This window comes from Notolepis coatsorum, assembly GCF_963971535.1.
Source record: "Notolepis coatsorum genome assembly, chromosome: 2".
Lineage (NCBI taxonomy): Eukaryota > Metazoa > Chordata > Actinopteri > Aulopiformes > Paralepididae > Notolepis > Notolepis coatsorum.
This window is the reverse complement of record NC_140166.1, coordinates 162,494,301-162,514,588: the sequence shown is the minus strand read 5'-3', so window position 1 is coordinate 162,514,588 and position 20,288 is coordinate 162,494,301. Positions and strand designations below refer to the sequence as shown.

Here is a 20,288-nt window from a genome sequence, read left to right as displayed (position 1 = left end):
ACTTGTAATTGACCAACCACTTCGCAGCACAAACACACCCACTAGCTGTGGGGCTTACAGCTAATTATGTCAAAAATAAATATTTGGATAGTCTATTTGCCATCCCATAGAGCCCCATTGTGGACCCGGAAATTTCGGAACCACCAAAGTTTTATGATGGATATGGATAGTACGGATCCCCAGCACTCAGAAACTGCCGGATGCTAAGTTGTAAATGTTGGGCAACTTTTTTTATTTGCATAATTAGCACACATTTGCATAATCGCCTAAATGGCCAAATCTCAGAAACTACTTGATCAATTTCAACAATGTTGGAGTTGTTTTGGGGTTATTCGGGATACTGAATCCAGTTATGATACTTAAGAGATGAAAAAAGTTTCAAAATTGCAATATTTACTGGAATTTACCAAATTTTGGTGCCATTTTTTATGAATTTTCTGTTTATAAATGTTTCAGAAGATGCCGAATTTATAGATAATTTTCATGGAATGTTCAATTGTAAACAGAATGATAATAATAATAATAACTTTAATTTGTAGGGGGGAGCAAATTAATGAATGGGGATAAGAGACGTGATGTAAGTGGTTGCATTCCTAATCGATCAGAACTAAATCGGCATAGAAAAAGCCAATTTTTAAGCACCTATTCCCAGGGAACAAAATTAACTTTTTGACTTACCAGCTTTTAAAAACTACCAGCCAGGCAGATTTTTTACCAGCCAAAAATTAAAAATAGCTTTTTAGTATATCGCCATGTGTTATTATTACTATATAATACTCTCATATGCTATTTTCAATTAATATTATAAACAACATAAGGAATATTAGCATAATTTTGAGTGGACTGAAGGAATGAGTCAGCGTTAATAGTTTTAAATGCAAATAATTTATTGAAACATAGAAGTGGGGTCGGGGACACACACACTGTTTCAACTCACCACCCCCGCATCATATTGTAGTCTAGTCTGTCTTCAAACTTCCACTCCTCTCGAAACCTTTTTATATTTGAATATCAACATTATCTGTGCATCCTCAGTAATCCTCAGTTTACTACAATATACTCCTCTCCTGAGTCCTGACTAGTGACTTCATCGTCTTTCCAAACGCACGCACACACACAGAGAAAGGGAGAGTGCCCCCCCCCCCCCCCCCCATTTCCCTTTCCCCAGTCCACACTGTCTGCTGTTCTCTATGGCTCTGCCGCTGATCAGGATTAGCTTGTTCGTTTACGCTAACATAACGTTCATTTCGGGCGATGTGGGCATAAAGGAATGGCGACGATGCAATGCATGTTAGATGCATTTGACCCGTTGTGAGAAGAAGAAAAAACCACAGACTTATTTCAGCTCGCAAAATAGGCGCACTGCTGTGTAGCTCTGCTCTCAGGGAACAAACTTAACTTTTTGACTTACCAGCCATTTGGCTGGTAGATTTTAAAAACTACCAGCCACTGCAGCCAGGCAGATTTTTTACCAGCCATTGGCGGTTGGCTGGTACTTATTTTGTTCCCTGCCTATTCCCCATGCACATGCGCAGATTGCCCACGGATTGTGACGCCACGCACACCCACCCTGGACTGTTCCATCAGAGGGGCGAGCTTCGGTGGCCAGTGTCCTTTCAGCCGAACAGGATAATGAAACAATGATCCCACTAAATGGCCAGACGTGTCTTATGGCGACATCTACAATTACCTCATTGAGTCTCCAGGTAGACTAATGTTTATATTTAAGTGCAGTGGTCTGTAGCCACTCACACTACCACCAAAGCTCCCCCCTCTGAAGGAACAGTCCAGGGCGGGTGTGCGTGGCGTCACAATCCGTGGGCAATCTGCGCATGTGCATGGGGAATAGGCAGCGATGCAGTCGTGCACACACGCGGTTACACGCCGTTGTAGTAGATAATTGAGGCAGAAGTGCGCGCGGATGTGCACGTGTGAACACAAAAATGCGTTCACAATTGTCACTGGACTCGTCGCGCCGTGCGGCAAGTACCCGGCCGGCACTTATCACCTAGACTTTGCATAATAATAGGATACCGATAGCATAACAACGAGAAGAGCCAAACCAAAATACAAGCCCTGTACCAATTGGTGGGGGGTTGCTGGATCTGTGGTCCCGACTGGAAGGATGAGACATTAAGTTGTGCTTCAGTCTCTGAAGGAAACTGTCCTTCTGTAAACTAACTCTAAGTTACATTGTTAATTTAGTTTGTATTTACTTTTCTAGTTTAAGTTAATTCAATTAAAGAAATTGTAACTACAATTTCATTTAAAACATTTATGCATAATAATCATCTGTTCTGTGCGCAACCGAGGGAACATGTATGCGCTCCTCATTCCTGGTTGTGTCAGTGTGAAATCTCTCCCCAAGCAGTTTCAAATGTTCTCAAGGTCATGTCCTACAAAGTATCCTCTATACAGTCTGCCCCATTGTTCTGACCAGGATTATTACGTTCCTTTTGGCCTCCTTGCTGACGTGGACGAGAAACCCATCTATAGGCCTAGTTATCAAATTATTGGTTTGCAATGGTTTTGCACCTTGTGGGTAAATAAAAACCCAGTTTTCACCTACAACTCCCGTTTCCTCATTGTCTAACTGCTTGGTCCCTAACAAGGAGAAATGGGCATTCTAAACACTCTGTGCAAGGCCTCTATTAGGCGGTAAATTGTTCTTTGTTTTCACAATGTGTGCCCTCTATCGTATCGAGATACATATTCCATGTGTATGGAATAACACTCACCTTTAACATTCACTTTAAACACTTTTTAACACTACACCATATTGTATCTATTTATTAGTAAAAGATTTGCACTACCTCTCTAACTCATCTTTGCATTTGTTTGCATTGTGTACTTGTACGAGTTTGTATATTTTGTATAGTGTTTGGTCTTTATTTCTTTAACTTTTTTACTGTCTGAAGCACAATCTCAGGGGGCTCATACAGAACCAAGCACTTCACTGTAATGTACATGTACCGTCCTTATATGTGACAAATAAGCTGGTCAGGAAGGCCATTAACATGGTGGGATTGGAGCTAGACTCTTCCTCTGTCAGAGAGGAAGAGCCTTGCTAAGCTCCACGCCATCATGGACAACCCCTCCCACACGCTATACACAGACTTGGCTGATAGAAGGAGCATGTTCAGTGTTAGACTAAGGCCCCGTTTAGACGAGCGTTTTGTGAACAGAAACCGCAAAAGTCATCTTGCGGTTTCACTTTTAATTTTACGTTTAGACGAGCGTTTTGGAGTGGAATTCTCCGTGCAGACGACGCTGTAACGACGGAGACCCGCTGTCACACGATTGGCGCATATGTCACATGACGTGCTGTGAAGACCCGCCCTACTCTGCCTCTGATTCGCAGACTGCGGATGGGGAATGTGATTGGACTAAAGCAGAGTCACTCACAGACAGAGAGTCCAGTCACGCCGCGGGACAGATTCTTGTGTATTTAACCCTTTCACTGCCACACGACAGCCGGTTGTGTGATAGTAAAGGGGTAACCTTCTGTCGTGTGGCAGTGAAAGGGTTAAAAGTACTGCCAATGTAGCCTTCAGGTGATCTCCGTTGATATAAGTCAGACATACTTGCTTTGTTTACGTCTCGGCTACTGGCGCATACCTGCTACCTGTGACGTAAGCAGTACGCGTGACCAGAGCCGTGACAACCCGTTCGTCATCGTTTTAACAGATTTATACGTTTTGATAGTTTAGACGAGATCGCAAAGCTTTTGCGTTTCTAGGAATTCCACCCTGGAAGGTAGTCTCACTTTTTTGCGGTTTCACCCCGTAAAAACGCCGTTTCCGTATAAACGAAAGGCACATCCGCAAAAATATTTTTGCGGATTCACCTGCTAGCGTTTCCGTCTAAACGGGGCCTAAGACTCCCTAGATGCAACACTGAACGGCACAGGAAGTCCTTAATTCCAACAACCATCAGAGTATACAACGCATCACTGTGCCTCACTGCCTCACCACAGAGTGACAGTACAAACTCTGGTAATCTTCCTGGACTTTTGACTTCTTATTTTTACATATACACTTAAAAAAATGTATTAAAAAAAATCTACATTTATTACTGTAAATTTTACTGTATATTTTTTAGGGATGCACCGATATGAAAATGTGCCACCGATACCGATTGTTCAACTAACACAATCGGCCGATACCGAGACCGATACCGATATTTGTGGCAACAAATTTTTTTTTTAAATATTTTTGTAATTCTTTTAATTTTTTTTTATGAAACTACTGTATATTTGTGTTACAAATTGTGCTCACCGATATGAACATAGGCCTCTTTACTTACTTAAAAAAAGGAAACATCAAGAAATAGCACTATCTCTCTCCCAGTATGTTCTGCAGGGCTGCAGCTAGATACTAGTTCTCCCAGCATGGTCTACCTGCTGGGCTGCAGCTAGATACTATTGTCTCAACCAATGAAATTTTGATTTACAGTCGATTCTGCCAATTACGTCACACACCGCTTGCACCCGCCTCTGCTGTTACCACCAATCGGCAAGCGCGTATACATTTTTTACTTCGGCTTTTGTCCGCCATTGATTTTGAGTTGACGAGAGCTTTTCTACAACAACAACAATGGCGGCGCGGCTGACGTTTAGCTTTTAGCTCCGCAGGATGACTTAAATGAGGCATAATGATTTTACTGCAACTAATGTTATAATAAAACAAAGCCTTTCTATACATGTGTCTGATTGAAAACGTTATTAACAGATTGCAGAATGGGTAAAACTCAGGGCTCTGTGAGCAACGGAAGGAACTGAGCTAGTATGAACGCTTGCTACGTTCGGGTAAATAATATGCTGATGTTATTGAACGTGTAACACTAACTATATAACGTTAATGCCACAAAACGAATGCCTTGTTAATCATAAGTAGTAACTTTGATGCAGTAGCTTGTGTGTGTGTGTGTGTGGGGGGGACTGGGGACGGCGTTGTGCAGGTCGCGAGTAAACTTTTTTTGTCTTGACGCTACACAAATTGATGGATATTTATCGGCTACTGCCATCGGCACATTCGAGCTTATCGGCCGATAGGCCGATTGCAGTCAACAAGGCACTTATCGGCCGATACCGATACCCGACGATACATCGGTGCACCCCTAATATTTTTGGCTGTATATTTTAGAATGTATATCCTGGACTGTATTTTTATTGTTATTTGTGATTTTTGACTACCTAAACTTTACGCAACATAGGGGAGGAGCAAACATAGCTTGCATAGCAGCCTTCTAAACTCTAATTTGAAAATTACCTTGAAGAAAACGTTTTCTGCCAGTGAAGTTTTGTCACAGATATTTGACGGTGAAAGTGACATAGGAGAGAATGTGTCTGAGACCCTGATTATGAGGCGTCCTCCTCTGATGAGAATGAGACCCTTAGTGCAGATGCTCCTGTTGTCTCTCAACCACAAGCAGACACGTTACTTTCCAAAAACGGAAAGTTATCATGGGCCCACTCCCCACTTGAACAACATAATATATATTATGTGTGTATAATTGGGTGGGTGGGGGGAGAGTAGGGGTAATGTTTTATTTAAATGGTTATTTAGGTAATCAACAAAGTAACATGAAGCACCTGAAACATACATTTGGGTAACACTTTTGATTATGATCATTTTCTGGAGGTTTAAACTGCTGGTGTCAAAATGTCCCCAAGGATAAAGAGTGTAAAGTCAATTTGAGGATAACAGGAGGGTTAACAAAACCATTTCAAATAATTTGAGCCCTGCTAGATAGAGGTAGCAAATAACGATGGCAATAATAATAATAAACGCTATTTGTACAAATTCCATACAAGAATTGCAGCCCAAAGTGCTTCACAGCAGAAAATACACTAGAATACATCAAATGAGCATAAAATAGACAGAATAAATGCAATGCAGAAAATAAAAATAAAAGATGATAGAAGTAGATGATCGTAGTGTTCTTGGGGGCATGTAGTTGACAAGAAAATTGCCAATATAGCTTGGTCTGGTTCCATTTAGGGCTTTGTACATAAGGAGGAGGACCTTCAAATCAATTCTAAATGTTACCGGAAGCCAGTGTAATAGCCTAGCTGAGAGTTGAATAAGCTGAAGTATTTTCTTCAGTCGGCTTGGAATAAAGGCATGGATCCGTTTTTCAGCATCCTTTTGATTTATAAATGGTTGTACTTTAGCTTTGTTTCTAAGGTGGAAGAATTATGTTTTTGTCACCTTGTTAATGTGGGACTTAAAGCTTACAGTAGACCTGAGTCTATGATAACCAAGACTTGTAAGCAAGGAGTAAGTTTCCCCATAATATTATTCAGCAGAATTTCTCTTGAAATTTGGTAAATTCCAGTAAATATTGCAATTCCGAAACTCTTGAGTATCATAAATGGATTCAGCATCCCGAATAACCCCCAAAACCACTCCAACATTGTTGAAATTGATCAAGTAGTTTCCGAGATTTGTCCATTTAAGTGATTATGCAAATGTAGCTAATTATGCAAATAAAAAAAGTTGCCCAACATGTACAACTTAGCATCCGGCAGTTTCTAAGTACTGGTGACCCATACTATCCATATCTATCATAAAAGTTTGGTGGTTCCAAAATTTCCGGGTTCATTGTGTTGGCAAATAGACTGTCAAACCACTTGCCAGCAAACAGTGTATCTGTTTGCCATCCCTCTTATCGATCATCAACACTACTCAGAGGATGGTAATAAAAGTGTGTGCATACCTTTCTGTTCATTAAGTCCCAAACAGCCCACAAAACAGCCATGGAGACATCAGCCTCTTAACGTTATTCCCTGGTCTTGGACAGACGTACTGTGTGTCCTTTAATAATACATGACCTGTCGCCAGCCTGTTGATTATTCTAAAGGACTTTGTCCTGCAAGTCCTACTTTTATTTATTTTTTACATTTGACCAGTTTTCCACCGTGTTGGTGAGAGTTGTCTACTTCACACAGTCAGCAGCAGCTAGTTCACACAGTCAGCAGCAGCTAGTTCACACAGTCAGCAGCAGCTAGTTCACACAGTCAGCAGCTAGTTCACAGTCAGCAGCAGCTAGTTCACACAGTCAGCAGCAGCTAGTTCACACAGTCAGCAGCTAGTTCACACAGTCAGCAGCAGCTAGTTCTCACAGTCAGCAGCTAGTTCACACAGTCAGCAGCAGCTAGTTCTCACAGTCAGCAGCTAGTTCACACAGTCAGCAGCAGCTAGTTCACACAGTCAGCAGCTAGTTCACACAGTCAGCAGCTAGTTCACACAGTCAGCAGTTAGTTCACACAGTCAGCAGCAGCTAGTTCACACAGTCAGCAGCAGCTAGTTCACACAGTCAGCAGCTAGTTCACACAGTCAGCAGCTAGTTCACACAGTCAGCAGCTAGTTCACACAGTCAGCAGCAGCTAGTTCACACAGTCAGCAGCTAGTTCACACAGTCAGCAGATAGTTCACACAGTCAGCAGCTAGTTCACACAGTCAGCAGCAGCTAGTTCACACAGTCAGCAGCAGCTAGTTCACACAGTCAGCAGCAGCTAGTTCACACAGTCAGCAGAGTTCACACAGTCAGCAGCAGCGAGTTCACACAGTCAGCAGCAGCTAGTTCACACAGTCAGCAGCAGCTAGTTCACACAGTCAGCAGCAGCTAGTTCACACAGTCAGCAGCTAGTTCACACAGTCAGCAGCAGCTAGTTCACACAGTCAGCAGCTAGTTCACACAGTCAGCAGCAGCTAGTTCACACAGTCAGCAGCTAGTTCACACAGTCAGCAGCAGCTAGTTCACACAGTCAGCAGCTAGTTCACACAGTCAGCAGTTAGTTCACACAGTCAGCAGCTAGTTCACACAGTCAGCAGCTAGTTCACACAGTCAGCAGCTAGTTCACACAGTCAGCAGCTAGTTCACACAGTCAGCAGCAGCTAGTTCACACAGTCAGCAGCTAGTTCACACAGTAAGCAGCTAGTTCACACAGTCAGCAGCAGCTAGTTCACACAGTCAGCAGCTAGTTCACACAGTCAGCAGCTAGTTCACACAGTCAGCAGCAGCTAGTTCACACAGTCAGCAGCAGCTAGTTCACACAGTCAGCAGCTAGTTCACACAGTCAGCAGCAGCTAGTTCACACTGTCAGCAGCAGCTAGTTCACACAGTCAGCAGCTAGTTCACACAGTCAGCAGCAGTTAGTTCACACAGTCAGCAGCAGCTAGTTCACACAGTCAGCAGCTAGTTCACACAGTCAGCAGCAGTTAGTTCACACAGTCAGCAGCAGCTAGTTCACACAGTCAGCAGCTAGTTCACACAGTCAGCAGCAGCTAGTTCACACAGTCAGCAGCAGTTAGTTCACACAGTCAGCAGCTAGTTCACACAGTCAGTAGCTAGTTCACACAGTCAGCAGCAGTTAGTTCACACAGTCAGCAGCTAGTTCGCACAGTCAGCAGCTTGTTCGCAGTCAGCATGACTGAATGATCTGACGATTCCTGTTTCTTCTATTTTTTTCCTTTTTATCTGATTTATATGAGCAGCATTAAACCAGAATAGTTTATGCTATGCCTACTTATTAAACAAGCCATTTAAGAGTAACTTTAGTTGGAAACAAAAGAAGGGCAGAACATATTACATGAAATAGTACACAGCTTTATACCATACTGACAGATTATGACCGTGGCAGAGAGGAGGTGCCGGATCCGATCAAAAAGGTGCCGGTCCCAATCTGGGAGGTCCCCCGGATCCTGTTCCGGAAGGATCCGGCACAAATTAAGCCCCGCATTCCATACACAAAAACATCTGTTGACACTGTGCTTTGAAATTGGTATTGGGAGGGATTTATTTCCATTTAGAAGATTTATTTCTTATGGGAAAATCATTTCTATGGGGGGCCAACGAACAAGAACAAACACAGACTCACAATGGCATCAGAGAGCTACCCACCAAACCCCCCAAATCATATTATTATTCACATACGGTCGATGGATGCATGAGTGCCCATTGGCTTCAGTGTTAACCCTTTCACTACCACACTACTAAATGGTTAACCCTTTCACTGCGACAATAGAGAAGGTTAACCCTTTCACTGCCACACGACAAAGTGTTAACCCTTTCACAACCGTGTGGTTGTGAAAGGGTTAAAACCTCTCTCATAAACCTCTCCACGTTGAGAACCGAAAAATTGTCAAAACAACAAGCAGAATAAAGGAATTGGAATCCGATTGTTTCACCACGTGTTGCTCCTGTTCACTAATATTCCACTAATAGTCTTAAGACCACAGGAATAACTTAGTCATTTTCAAATTGGCAACAGTTCCCTTTAATTAAGTAGGTGAAAGGTTAGTCTTACTTCGTTACAATACTTTGTTACAATACTTAAGTACTGTTTTTGGGGATTTGTACGTTACTAGAGTATTGTTAGGTTTGTATACTTGTACTTTTACTCAATTACATTTCAGAGGAAAAAAACACTCCTTACATTTAAAATGCAGACCTACAAAGTACCAAGTACAAATCTCGCAGGTCCAACCATTTTAATTAGTATATTTGTTTTTCTGGTCGAACTACGAACTAACGTTAACATTATTAATCTGGCGGCCGCACATTATTTAAAAACAGCCAATCAAATCCTCATCAATGGAAAATGAACCCGCCCATACCCATGCTGATTGGTCCTTGTGCAAGACTAGAAAGTGGGGATATTTGATTAAACACCTGCTATCAGAAGAATAGACAGTCACAAGTGTGACAAGCTACAGAAGATGCAGAAATGATAGTACGAGTGATGAAGAGGACGAAACGGAACATTTCATTGCCCCGGAATAAAAATTACTTTTACTTTTTAGTACTTAAGTACATTTAAAAGTAGAAACATTTTGACTTTTACTCAAGTGTGTTTTCAGCCAAATACTCTGACTTTTACTCGAGTACGATTTTGAGACGGTACCCATACGTTCACTTCTGGGTACTTTTTACACCCCTGGTCTGTGGGACGCAAACGCTTTAGTAAAAGCTCACTATCTCAAAAGGACCTTGAGAGCTGTGAGCGTAGATGTAATCTGTTTTTTATTGTTTTTATTGTGGATCCCCATTAGTCTACACCAAAGTGAGACTACTCTTCCTGTTATCCAAACATTTAAAATACAAACACATAAAAAAAAGTTAAATAAAAACATAAAACCACAAACATTGAAGTACTCACAAGAAAACATCACAACAAACAAAACAAGTGAATCAAAGCTCACTCAATATTCATAAGTCAGATATCACAATTCTCCAACCATAAAATACATATTCCATAATCAGTCCATAAGAACAAAACAGATCAAAATCATTTATATGATTTTAACTCATAATATAGCATAACTTTTCTCAAGTCACCGATCACCTTTATATTTCCATACTAATTTCCATAATAAGTCAATGACCAAAATGTATCTCGTTATTCATGAGCGCAATTTTTTTACTTCTGTGTTGCCGTGGTGCCGACAGGGGCCCTGCAGGAGGGAGATGGAGAGCATCCTCAACAGCCTGAAGATCACCAACGTCCTCAACCCCAAAGGCTTCCGCATCCCCAACTGTGACAAGAAGGGCTTCTATAAGAAGAAACAGGTGAATACCTCTCTTTCTTCTTCTGTCTCTCGCTCACATGAGCATGTGCACGCACGCACGCACGCACACACACACACACACACACACACACACACACACACACACACACACACACACACACACACACACACACACACACACACACACACTCACACACACACACACACTCACACACACACACACGCACACACACCACACACACACAAGCATGTGCGCGCGCAAACACACTCACTCACTCACACACACACACGAGCATGCGCACACACACACACACGCACACGCACACATAAAATAGAGATGCACACACAAACACAGAACCACACACGTCACGCACACACCCACACACACGCATACACATGTATACACACACGCACACATGCATACACACACACACCTGAAAACACGCCAATATGCCTATGCACACATGCCTGAACATCGCCAAAGAATCCTCCACCCCCCCCCACACACACACACACACACACACACACACCCAACCCCTGTAGCCCCCACAGCACAAGTTGCCTTGGCGACCACATCAACACTATATTATCAGCATTGCTAATAACCATGTATTACTCTGGCGAAACGGACTGCAGCCGCCTGACTCATGGCTTCACAGGAAGTGAAGTCGGTCAGGTGTGTCTGTGGGTGTGTGTGGGGGGTAGGGATGTCAGGCTGTGGTCTGGGAGTGTGTGTGTGCGTGTGTGTGTGTGTGTGTGTGTAGGTGTGTGTGCACGTGTGTGTGTAGGTGTGTGTGCACGTGTGTGTGTGTGTGTGTGTGTGTGTGTGTGTGTGTGTGTGTGTGGTACGGTAGCTGTGGAGGGGAATGTGTGCTGCGCTTGTTTGATGGAGGCAGTGGTGGAGTTCTGGTGAGGGTGTAGGTGTGGGTGTTCTCTTAGCAAGGAAAAGAAAACACACACATACAGACAGAGAGACTGACACACACACACACACACACACACACACACACACACACACACACACACACACACACACACACACACACACACACACACACACACACACACACACACACACACACACACACACACACACACACACACACACACACACACATACTGTCACACGTTTGGTTTTTTCTTTGCCTGTGGTGCAGACATGGGCCACCCGTAGGTTTATCCTTTGAAAGATGGAGGGAGGGAGGATAGAGGGGTCGAAAAGGAAGCGTAGAAAGCGTAACTCCGTTGGTATAGTTCGACCACAGGCATCACATACGGGATGCAACACTCTCTCCGCTAAAACCTCCCAGAAAGCAAGGCGGTGACATTGATTTCATGTGAAAAGTTAATCATGATGGTCAGCTTAACGTCGCACTAATTAGTGCTATGCCTTCTCCCGCAGGTATCAACTGAATGTAATATTAGGAAGCATACGATTTTACAAGTTTTGAAGTCTGCTCGTTTGCCGCTTGTGGGATTGACAAACACTAACATATCGACCGTGTGGGCATAGATATCGATGCGGACTGTTTCAAAGTGCTAGAGATCTGTACGACTAATCGGACAACTAATGAATCGGTAAGATCCTATTGTATGATTATGGTGCAAAATTATATGAACTTATGTACTGCTATTATTCATTTATATATTTATTTATTCAACATTTTACATTTATATTTAGTCATTTAGCTGACGCTTTTATCCAAAGCGACTTACAATTTGTGTACAACAAGTCAGCAGGAATGGTACAACTCTGCTAACTCTGCAGCTAAGTAACATCGTTCGTCAAACAGTGTTGAACTTGAGTGCTACAGTCTTGAGTGCATATTAGCATAGTAGGTAATAATAATTATAGGCAAGTAGTAGTAGCAGAGTGCATACTAGTAAAATACAGTACAAAGGTTAGTCGTTTTTTTCTTTTTCTTTTCTGTCTGTATTGTTTTTGTATTGTCTTTTTTGTTGTGTATCTGTTTCACTGGAGATAATTGATATATCCAGGTTGGACTGAAAGAAATTCAATTAAATTCTAATCATATTAAAAAAATATATACTAATTAGGATTTGTCTTTTTGTTTTCCGTTTGAAATGAAGGCAGTATAGTTTAAATCACATACAATTATGTAATCTAATGGGTTGAGTCTGAAAGGTCGTTGGAATGGGAACAGTGTCACTGTGACTGTACTCTCAGTCTCGTGTACATCATGTACATATTATATTATACCACTTAATACTACACGGTTGAGTGTACACAGTCCTCATTTTGAATGATTGTATTTCGTGCATCTCTTAAGTAGGGCTGGGCGATATGGCCTAAAAATAGAATCTCTCTTAAAAACTAGAAACGCCAAGGAAATCATTTAAATAAGCTTTGTTTTTATTTGACACAAATAAATGATCAAACCAAGATGAATTTCCCTATTAGGATTGAAGGGCAGACCTAACTTTCACCAATCTGCAAAAAGATTTAAAATAAATTATAAATTATATATATATATATATAAGGTGACTCTTGATCAAAAAAAGATAAATGTCCCTATTGGGATTAATAAAGTGCAAATCTAACACGAACATCACTTTTTGAAAAAAGAAAAAAGAAAAGAAAAAATAATATTCAAAGAATCGATTTATCACCCAGCCCTACTTTAAAAAAAAAATCATGTTGAATCGATGTACATTTCTTTTGCATCAATTTTGTTTTCACAGGGTTTCAGGGTCGATTGACGGTACGTTTTTGATACATTGATACGTCACTTTGATTCAATGTCAATTCGGTGTCTGGAACTGCAGACGATGTGTCAGACTGGGTCGCAGGTGGTGTGTGTGTTCGCATGTGCGGTGTGTCGGCGGTGTGCACCATGCGTAGCATGTCAAATAAATAGCCCTATCCCACTTCCTGTGCCTGCAAGCCTTATCGGAGGGATTCTGGAGAACAAGAGCCCGTTCTGAGAAGTCCATGAGTCACTCACGAAACCCCCCATTAACACTATGAGTCAGAAGAGACCAACCCAATCCACTACACAGACAAGGACACTCACACACACACACACACACACACACACACACACACACACACACACACACACACACACACACACACACACACACACACACACACACACACACACACACACACACACACACACACACACACACACACACACACACACACACACACACACACACACACACACACACACACACACACACACACATGTCAAAGCTGACCACACACACACAAGTCAAGTCAAGAGTTTTATTTGTCACGGCATACAAGCATACAGTGAAATGCGGGGGGTCTTGCCCGCAACGATTGTGCAATAATACAATAATGCAATAATACAATAATAAGAATCCAATAGGATGAGAATAGACATTTGTGCAATAATACAAGTAATAAGAATAAGACATAAGAGGTATATGTACATGAAGTTTACAAAAAGCATGGTAAGACATGCTAAGGTCCTGCGATAGTGCAATACACTGTTAGCTACGGATGAGGCACTGGGTCTTATGTACACTACTATACAATGCTATACTATACAATCTACAGTTATACTATGTGTCCTTATGCTAGCTTGCTATCCATCTGTTTACTATACAAGAATCACTCCCGTTCTTGTTTTTTATTTTTATTTTAAATTTTTCTCTGATTTTCTCCCCGTCCCAATTAGTCGTTGTGCCAATTTCCCCCCCTCCCCTACCTGGCTGCTGTATGCATGTTCTCCTACGAGTCGGTACAAGGGCGTCCCGAGTCGATCGCACGCTTCCTCCAAGACGTGCGCCGACAGCCAGTGACGTCTTTTCACTTGGCAGCGAGGACTCTCATTGGTGAAGTGTAACGCGTGGGAGGGCACGCTATCTCCACCAAGTCCTGCCCCGCTTAGCAAGCGCCGAGACCTGACCTGTAGGCGTCGCTGTCCACAACGCCAGATTCCCACCCGCCAGCTTCCCCACCCCCTAATACTGCCAATTGTATTAGTGTGAACGGCCAGCCAAGCTGGTGACAACGCAGAGAGCTGGGCTCGAACCCAGCATCTCCTGCGTTGGTGACGAGCGCAATCTCCGCTACGCCACCTGACCGCCTCCGTTCTTGTTTTTAAAGTGACCTTTCATTGTGTAAAGTGACCATGAGTGTGAGCATGTGCAGCATGTGTGTGTGTGTTCATGCTAAAGTGACTGCTAGTGTGTGAGCGTATACAGTGTGTGCGTTGTGTATGTGCTCATGTGTGCTTGTGTGTGGAGAGTTCAGTGTTCAAGACTCAGATGGCCTGGGGGAAGAAGCTGAGCCGAAGTCTCTATGTCCTAGTTGCTGGTGTGCGCAGGCGTTTGCCTGACCGCAGCAGCTTGAACAGGCTGTTGTTGGGGTGGTGATGGTCTTTCATTATTCTGCAGGCTCTGGATTTGCACCTCTTGTTATATAAGACCTGCAGGGGTGGTAGTGCAATACCCGTAGTACGCTCAGCTGAGCGCACCACTCTCTGTAGGGCCTTCTTGTCCTGTGCCGTGCTGTTTCCATACCAGGCAGAGATGTTTCCAGTCAAGATGCTCTCTACAGCTCCGGAGTAGAAGGACTGTAGTATCTTCCCCGATACTCTGAACTTCCTTAACTGTCTCAGGTGGTAGAGGCGCTGCTTCGCCTTCTTTACGACTGAGTCTATGTGTGTTGTCCATGTCAGGTCCTCTGAGATGTGGAACCCCAGGTACTTGAAGCTGCTCACCCTGTCCACGGTAGCCCCGTTTATCCTCAGTGGTGTGTGTGTCCTCTGCTGTGTTCTCCTAAAATCCACGATCAGCTCCTTGGTTTTACCAATGTTCAGGAGCAGGCTGTACCTCAACCTCCTCCCGGTAGGCCTTCTCGTCATTGTCAGTGATCAGCCCCACCACCACTGTGTCATCCGCAAACTTCACTATGGAGTTGGAGCTGAACTTGGCCACACAATCATGTGTGTATAGTGAATACAGCTGGGGGCTCAGGACACAGCCCTGGGGAGACCCGATACTCAGGGTGATGGTGTTGGAGGTCTGACCCCCCACCCTGACCGCCTGGGGCCTTTCACTCAGAAAGTCCAGTATCCAGGCGCTCAGAGCGGAGCTCAGACCCAGCTCGATCAGCTCGTCGACACACACACACACACACATGGACACACATGGACACACACACACACACACACACACACACACACACACACACACACACACACACACACACACACACACACACATGGACACACACACACACACACACACACACACACATACACACACACACACACACACACACACACACACACACACACACACACACACACACACACACACACACACACACACACACACACACACACACACACACACACACACACACACACACACACACACACACACACACACACACATGCACACACACACACACACACACACACACACACACACACACACACACACACACACACACACACACACACACACACACACACACACACACACACACACACACACACACACACACACACACACCTGAAACTTGATGGTTGTTTAGCTGGGGTGGAGGACTGGAACACGGATATGCTACGTAAAGCAGCACCCGTCTTCAAGGCCTTCAGTAGGTTTTGTGATCTACACGGCCTCAGCCAGCTAATCACCCAACCCACAAGGGTATGTGAATCAACTCAGACTACCATTGACCTCATCCTGACCTCTGACAAGTCCAAGATCTCCAATAAAGGGGTTATAGCATGCAGGTTAAGTGATCATTATATGATAGAATAGAATAGAATAGAATAGAATAGAATAGAATAGAAATACTTTTATTATCCCGTGGGAAATTAGACACTGCAAATCGCTCAAAATCTTTTTTTTTTTTATCCACTTTTTCTCCCATTTTCTATATTTTCTCCCATCCCAATTTCGTATCATCCAATTCAACCCTCCCCTGTCACGGACGCTGTTTCTTGCCTCCCACAAGCCGGCTGCAATGTGGACTAAGTCATACATAGCACAAGTCCCCTCCGGTACTTGAGGTAACAGCAGTCGCATCTTTTCACCTGCGCAGCTCGATCTCTCAGTGGCGAGGAGTAACGCGTGGGAGGCTCACGCTGCCCCCGACACTTCCTGATTCTACTGCGCAGGCGCACCAACCGACCTGTAGGAGTCGCTGTCCACAACGCCCGATCCCCACCCATCAGTTTCCCACCCCCTAATACGGCCAATGTGTATTAGTATGAACGACCAGCTAAACTGAAAGCAATGTGGAGCGCTGGGCTCGAACAGGCGAGCCCAGCGTCTCCAGCATTCGTGGCGAGCACCTTGCCCACTACACCACGTAGCCGCCCGCAAATCGCTCAACATTTAAACATTTAGACAGGACAGGTCACAAATTAGAATAATAACACAAATCAAATCAAGTTGCCTATAGGATAAGAGTAGAGTAAAATAAAATAGGATAAAATGAAATGAAATAAAATATACAGAAATAAATACAGTAAGAATATACTGAGCATGGGGTAAACAATTTGGTCAATATAATTATAATTTAAATCTAACTAAATGAAATATGAAATATATATTCCAGTATTCAGTGTAACTAGGTGCAGTATGCTTTAGGTAGTGTATTGTCCTCCTTGGGTTCCAATAATACCTAGATCAATGTCTGGCAGCCGTCGCTGCCCCCTGTTGTGGAGCCTGGAGGCCGCTAGTCGCGTCCTCCTGCCACTATTTAGCTGCCGCTCTGTGCTCAGTGATGCAGTGAGGCACAGTGATGCATTATATATTCTGTACCCGCAAAAAGCTAAAGCAAAAGGCTGGCTGTCACAAAACAGTCACATCTAGAGACCTCAAAACCTACTCTAGCGAGGCCTTTAACCTTGAACTGGAGAGCCTGGACTGGTCAGATGAGCTCAATGGTACACTGGTTGAAGAAACATGGCTTGGCTTCAAAACCAAATTTTCAACAATACTAAACAACATGGCCCCCCTAAGAACCACCAGGGTAAAAAATCGTGCTGAGCCGTGGATGCACACTGAAATACTGACCGCTATGAAAGCCAGAGACAAAAAATTCTCTGAGTTTCGTAAAAGTCAGTCAAAGCTTACCAAAAGCACGAGCAGTGAACTCCAAGCCCACGTGACTGAACTCAAACTAGAAAGAAACAGACAAAGAAATGACGTAAACTCTATGATCAAAACTGAAAAAAAAAATGTCATCAATGACAAAACTGAGGAAAACCAAAAACAAACCACGTAAACTTTGGAAATTACTCAATAATCAACTAGGCTGCAGTAAAAAACTTAAAACCAGATTCTCAAACATAAACATAAAGACGGACAACACGCTCATCACAGACAAGCTGGATGTAGCCAATTACTTAAACACTTTCTTCACAAACATAGCCACAACACTGGTAAACAAACTACCCTCCCACTCAGGGCATTATGGGGTAGAACACATAGTAGCATACTACAAGAACCTAGGGGTCCACAAAGACGACTTCAAACTGGAAATGGTAACAACAGATGAGGTACTCAAAAAACTGAGCGCCCTCCAACCAAACAAGGCCACTGGCCATGACAACATCCCCTCCAAAATCCTCAGAGACTCAGCAGCCGTCATTACCCCAGTCATCACACACATAATAAACCTCTCCATAAAACAGGGACACGTCCCCAAGGACTTCAAAATTGCGAGAGTAATACCCCTGCACAAAAAGGGCAGCAACTTAGACCCAGGCAACTACCGCCCTGTTTCTATCCTTACCTCCATCTCGAAAGTCATGGAACATTTTTTTTTATACGAACCGGTCGAAAAGTACCTCACGGAAAAAAATCTAATCTACGAATTCCAATCTGGCTTCAGAACATCCCACTCCACTGACACATGCCTTCTCTATTTGAATGACCACATGAAACAAGAGGTGGACGCGGGCAAATACTGCGGCATGGTCATGCTGGACCTACAAAAGGCCTTCGACACTGTCAATCACACCATTCTGATTGACAAGCTAAAAGCAATTGGTTTTGATAGTCTATCAGTGAGCTGGATGCAATCCTACCTGGAGGGGAGAGAACAGATGGTGGAGGTAAACGGTACCCTATCCCCCCCCTCCCAGTGAGCTGTGGTGTTCCACAAGGAAGCATACTAGGACCGCTACTGTTCCTAATTTATGCAAATGACACCTACGGGAGACTGCAATTCGAAACTGGCCCCTGCAAATGTCCTAACCCAACCCCCTCCAATGTACAGTAAATGACCAAGTATGGCTTTGTCAATATTCCAATGTACAGTTTTGCTTGTACAGTGTACAGTGTTAAACACAACTTTCTACTTCTGGTAAAATATAACTTTCTACTGCTGGTAAAACATCACTTTCTACTGCTGGTAAAACAGCACTTTCTACTGCTGGTAAAACACAACTTTCTACTGCTGGTAAAACACAAGTCTCTACTGCTGGTAAAACACAACTTTCTACTGCTGGTAAAACACAACTTTCTACTGCTGGTAAAACATTACTTTCTACTGCTGGTAAAACACAACTTTCTACTGCTGGTAAAACACAACTTTCTACTGCTAGTAAAAGACAACTTTCTACTGCTGGTAAAACACAACTTTATACTGCTGGTAAAATATCACTTTCTACTGCTGCTAATAAAACATAACTTTCTACTGCTGGTAAAACACAACTTTCTACTGCTAATAAAACATAACTTTCTATTGCTGGTAAAACACAACTTTCTACTGCTGGTAAAATATCACTTTCTACTGCTGCTAATAAAACATAACTTTCTACTGCTGGTAAAACACAACTTTCTACTGCTGGTAAAACATAACTTTCTACTGCTGGTAAAACACAACTTTCTACTGCTGGTAAAATATCACTTTCTACTGCTGCTAATAAAACATAACTTTCTACTGCTGGTAAAACACAACTTTCTACTGCTGGTAAAACACAACTTTCTACTGCTGGTAAAACACAACCTTCTACTGCTGGTAAAACATCACTTTCTACTGCTGGTAAAACATCACTTTCTACTGCTGGTAAAACACAACTTTCTACTGCTAGTAAAACACAACTTTCTACTGCTGGTAAAACACAACTTTCTACTGCTGGTAAAACATCACTTTCTACTGCTAGTAAAACACAACTTTCTACTGCTGGTAAAATATCACATTCTACTGCTGGTAAAACATCACTTTCTACTGCTGCTAGTAAAACACAACTTTCTACTGCTGGTAAAACACAACTTTCTACTGCTGGTAAAACATCACTTTCTACTGCTGCTAGTAAAACACAACTTTCTACTGCTGGTAAAATATCACTTTCTACTGCTGCTAATAAAACACAACTTTCTACTGCTAGTAAAACATCACTTTCTACTGCTGGTAAAACATCGCTTTCTACTGCTGGTAAAACACAACTTTCTACTTCTAGTAAAACAAGACTTTCTACTGCTGGTAAAATACAACTTTCTACTGCTGGTAAAACACAACTTTCTACTGCTGGTAAAACACAACTTTCTACTGCTGGTAAAACACAACTTTCTACTGCTGCTAAAACATCACTTTCTACTGCTTTTTAAAACATCACTTTCTACTGCTGCTAAAATATCACTTTCTACTGCTGCTAAAACATTACTTTCTACTGCTGCTAAAACATCACAGTTTGAACGTATTCTCCTGGAAAAGATCTCTGGGACAGTGTGTCTGTGACTCTGGGACAGTGTGTCTGTGTCTCTGGGACAGTGTGTCTCTGGGACAGT

General features: G+C 42.9%; 1 protein-coding gene across 1 annotated transcript in view; it reads left to right on the top strand.

Annotated features, from left to right (window-relative positions):
• LOC311223594 (insulin-like growth factor-binding protein 3) overlaps positions 1–20,288 on the top strand; it is a gene marked incomplete at its 5' end in the record, with an annotated part of 52,636 nt that overhangs the window by 5,775 nt on the left and 26,573 nt on the right. Inside the window, one exon of the mRNA XM_084308371.1 lies at positions 10,456–10,575. Coding sequence (XP_084164497.1) covers positions 10,456–10,575 — 120 coding nt within the window. The remainder of the gene's footprint in view (positions 1–10,455; positions 10,576–20,288) is intronic.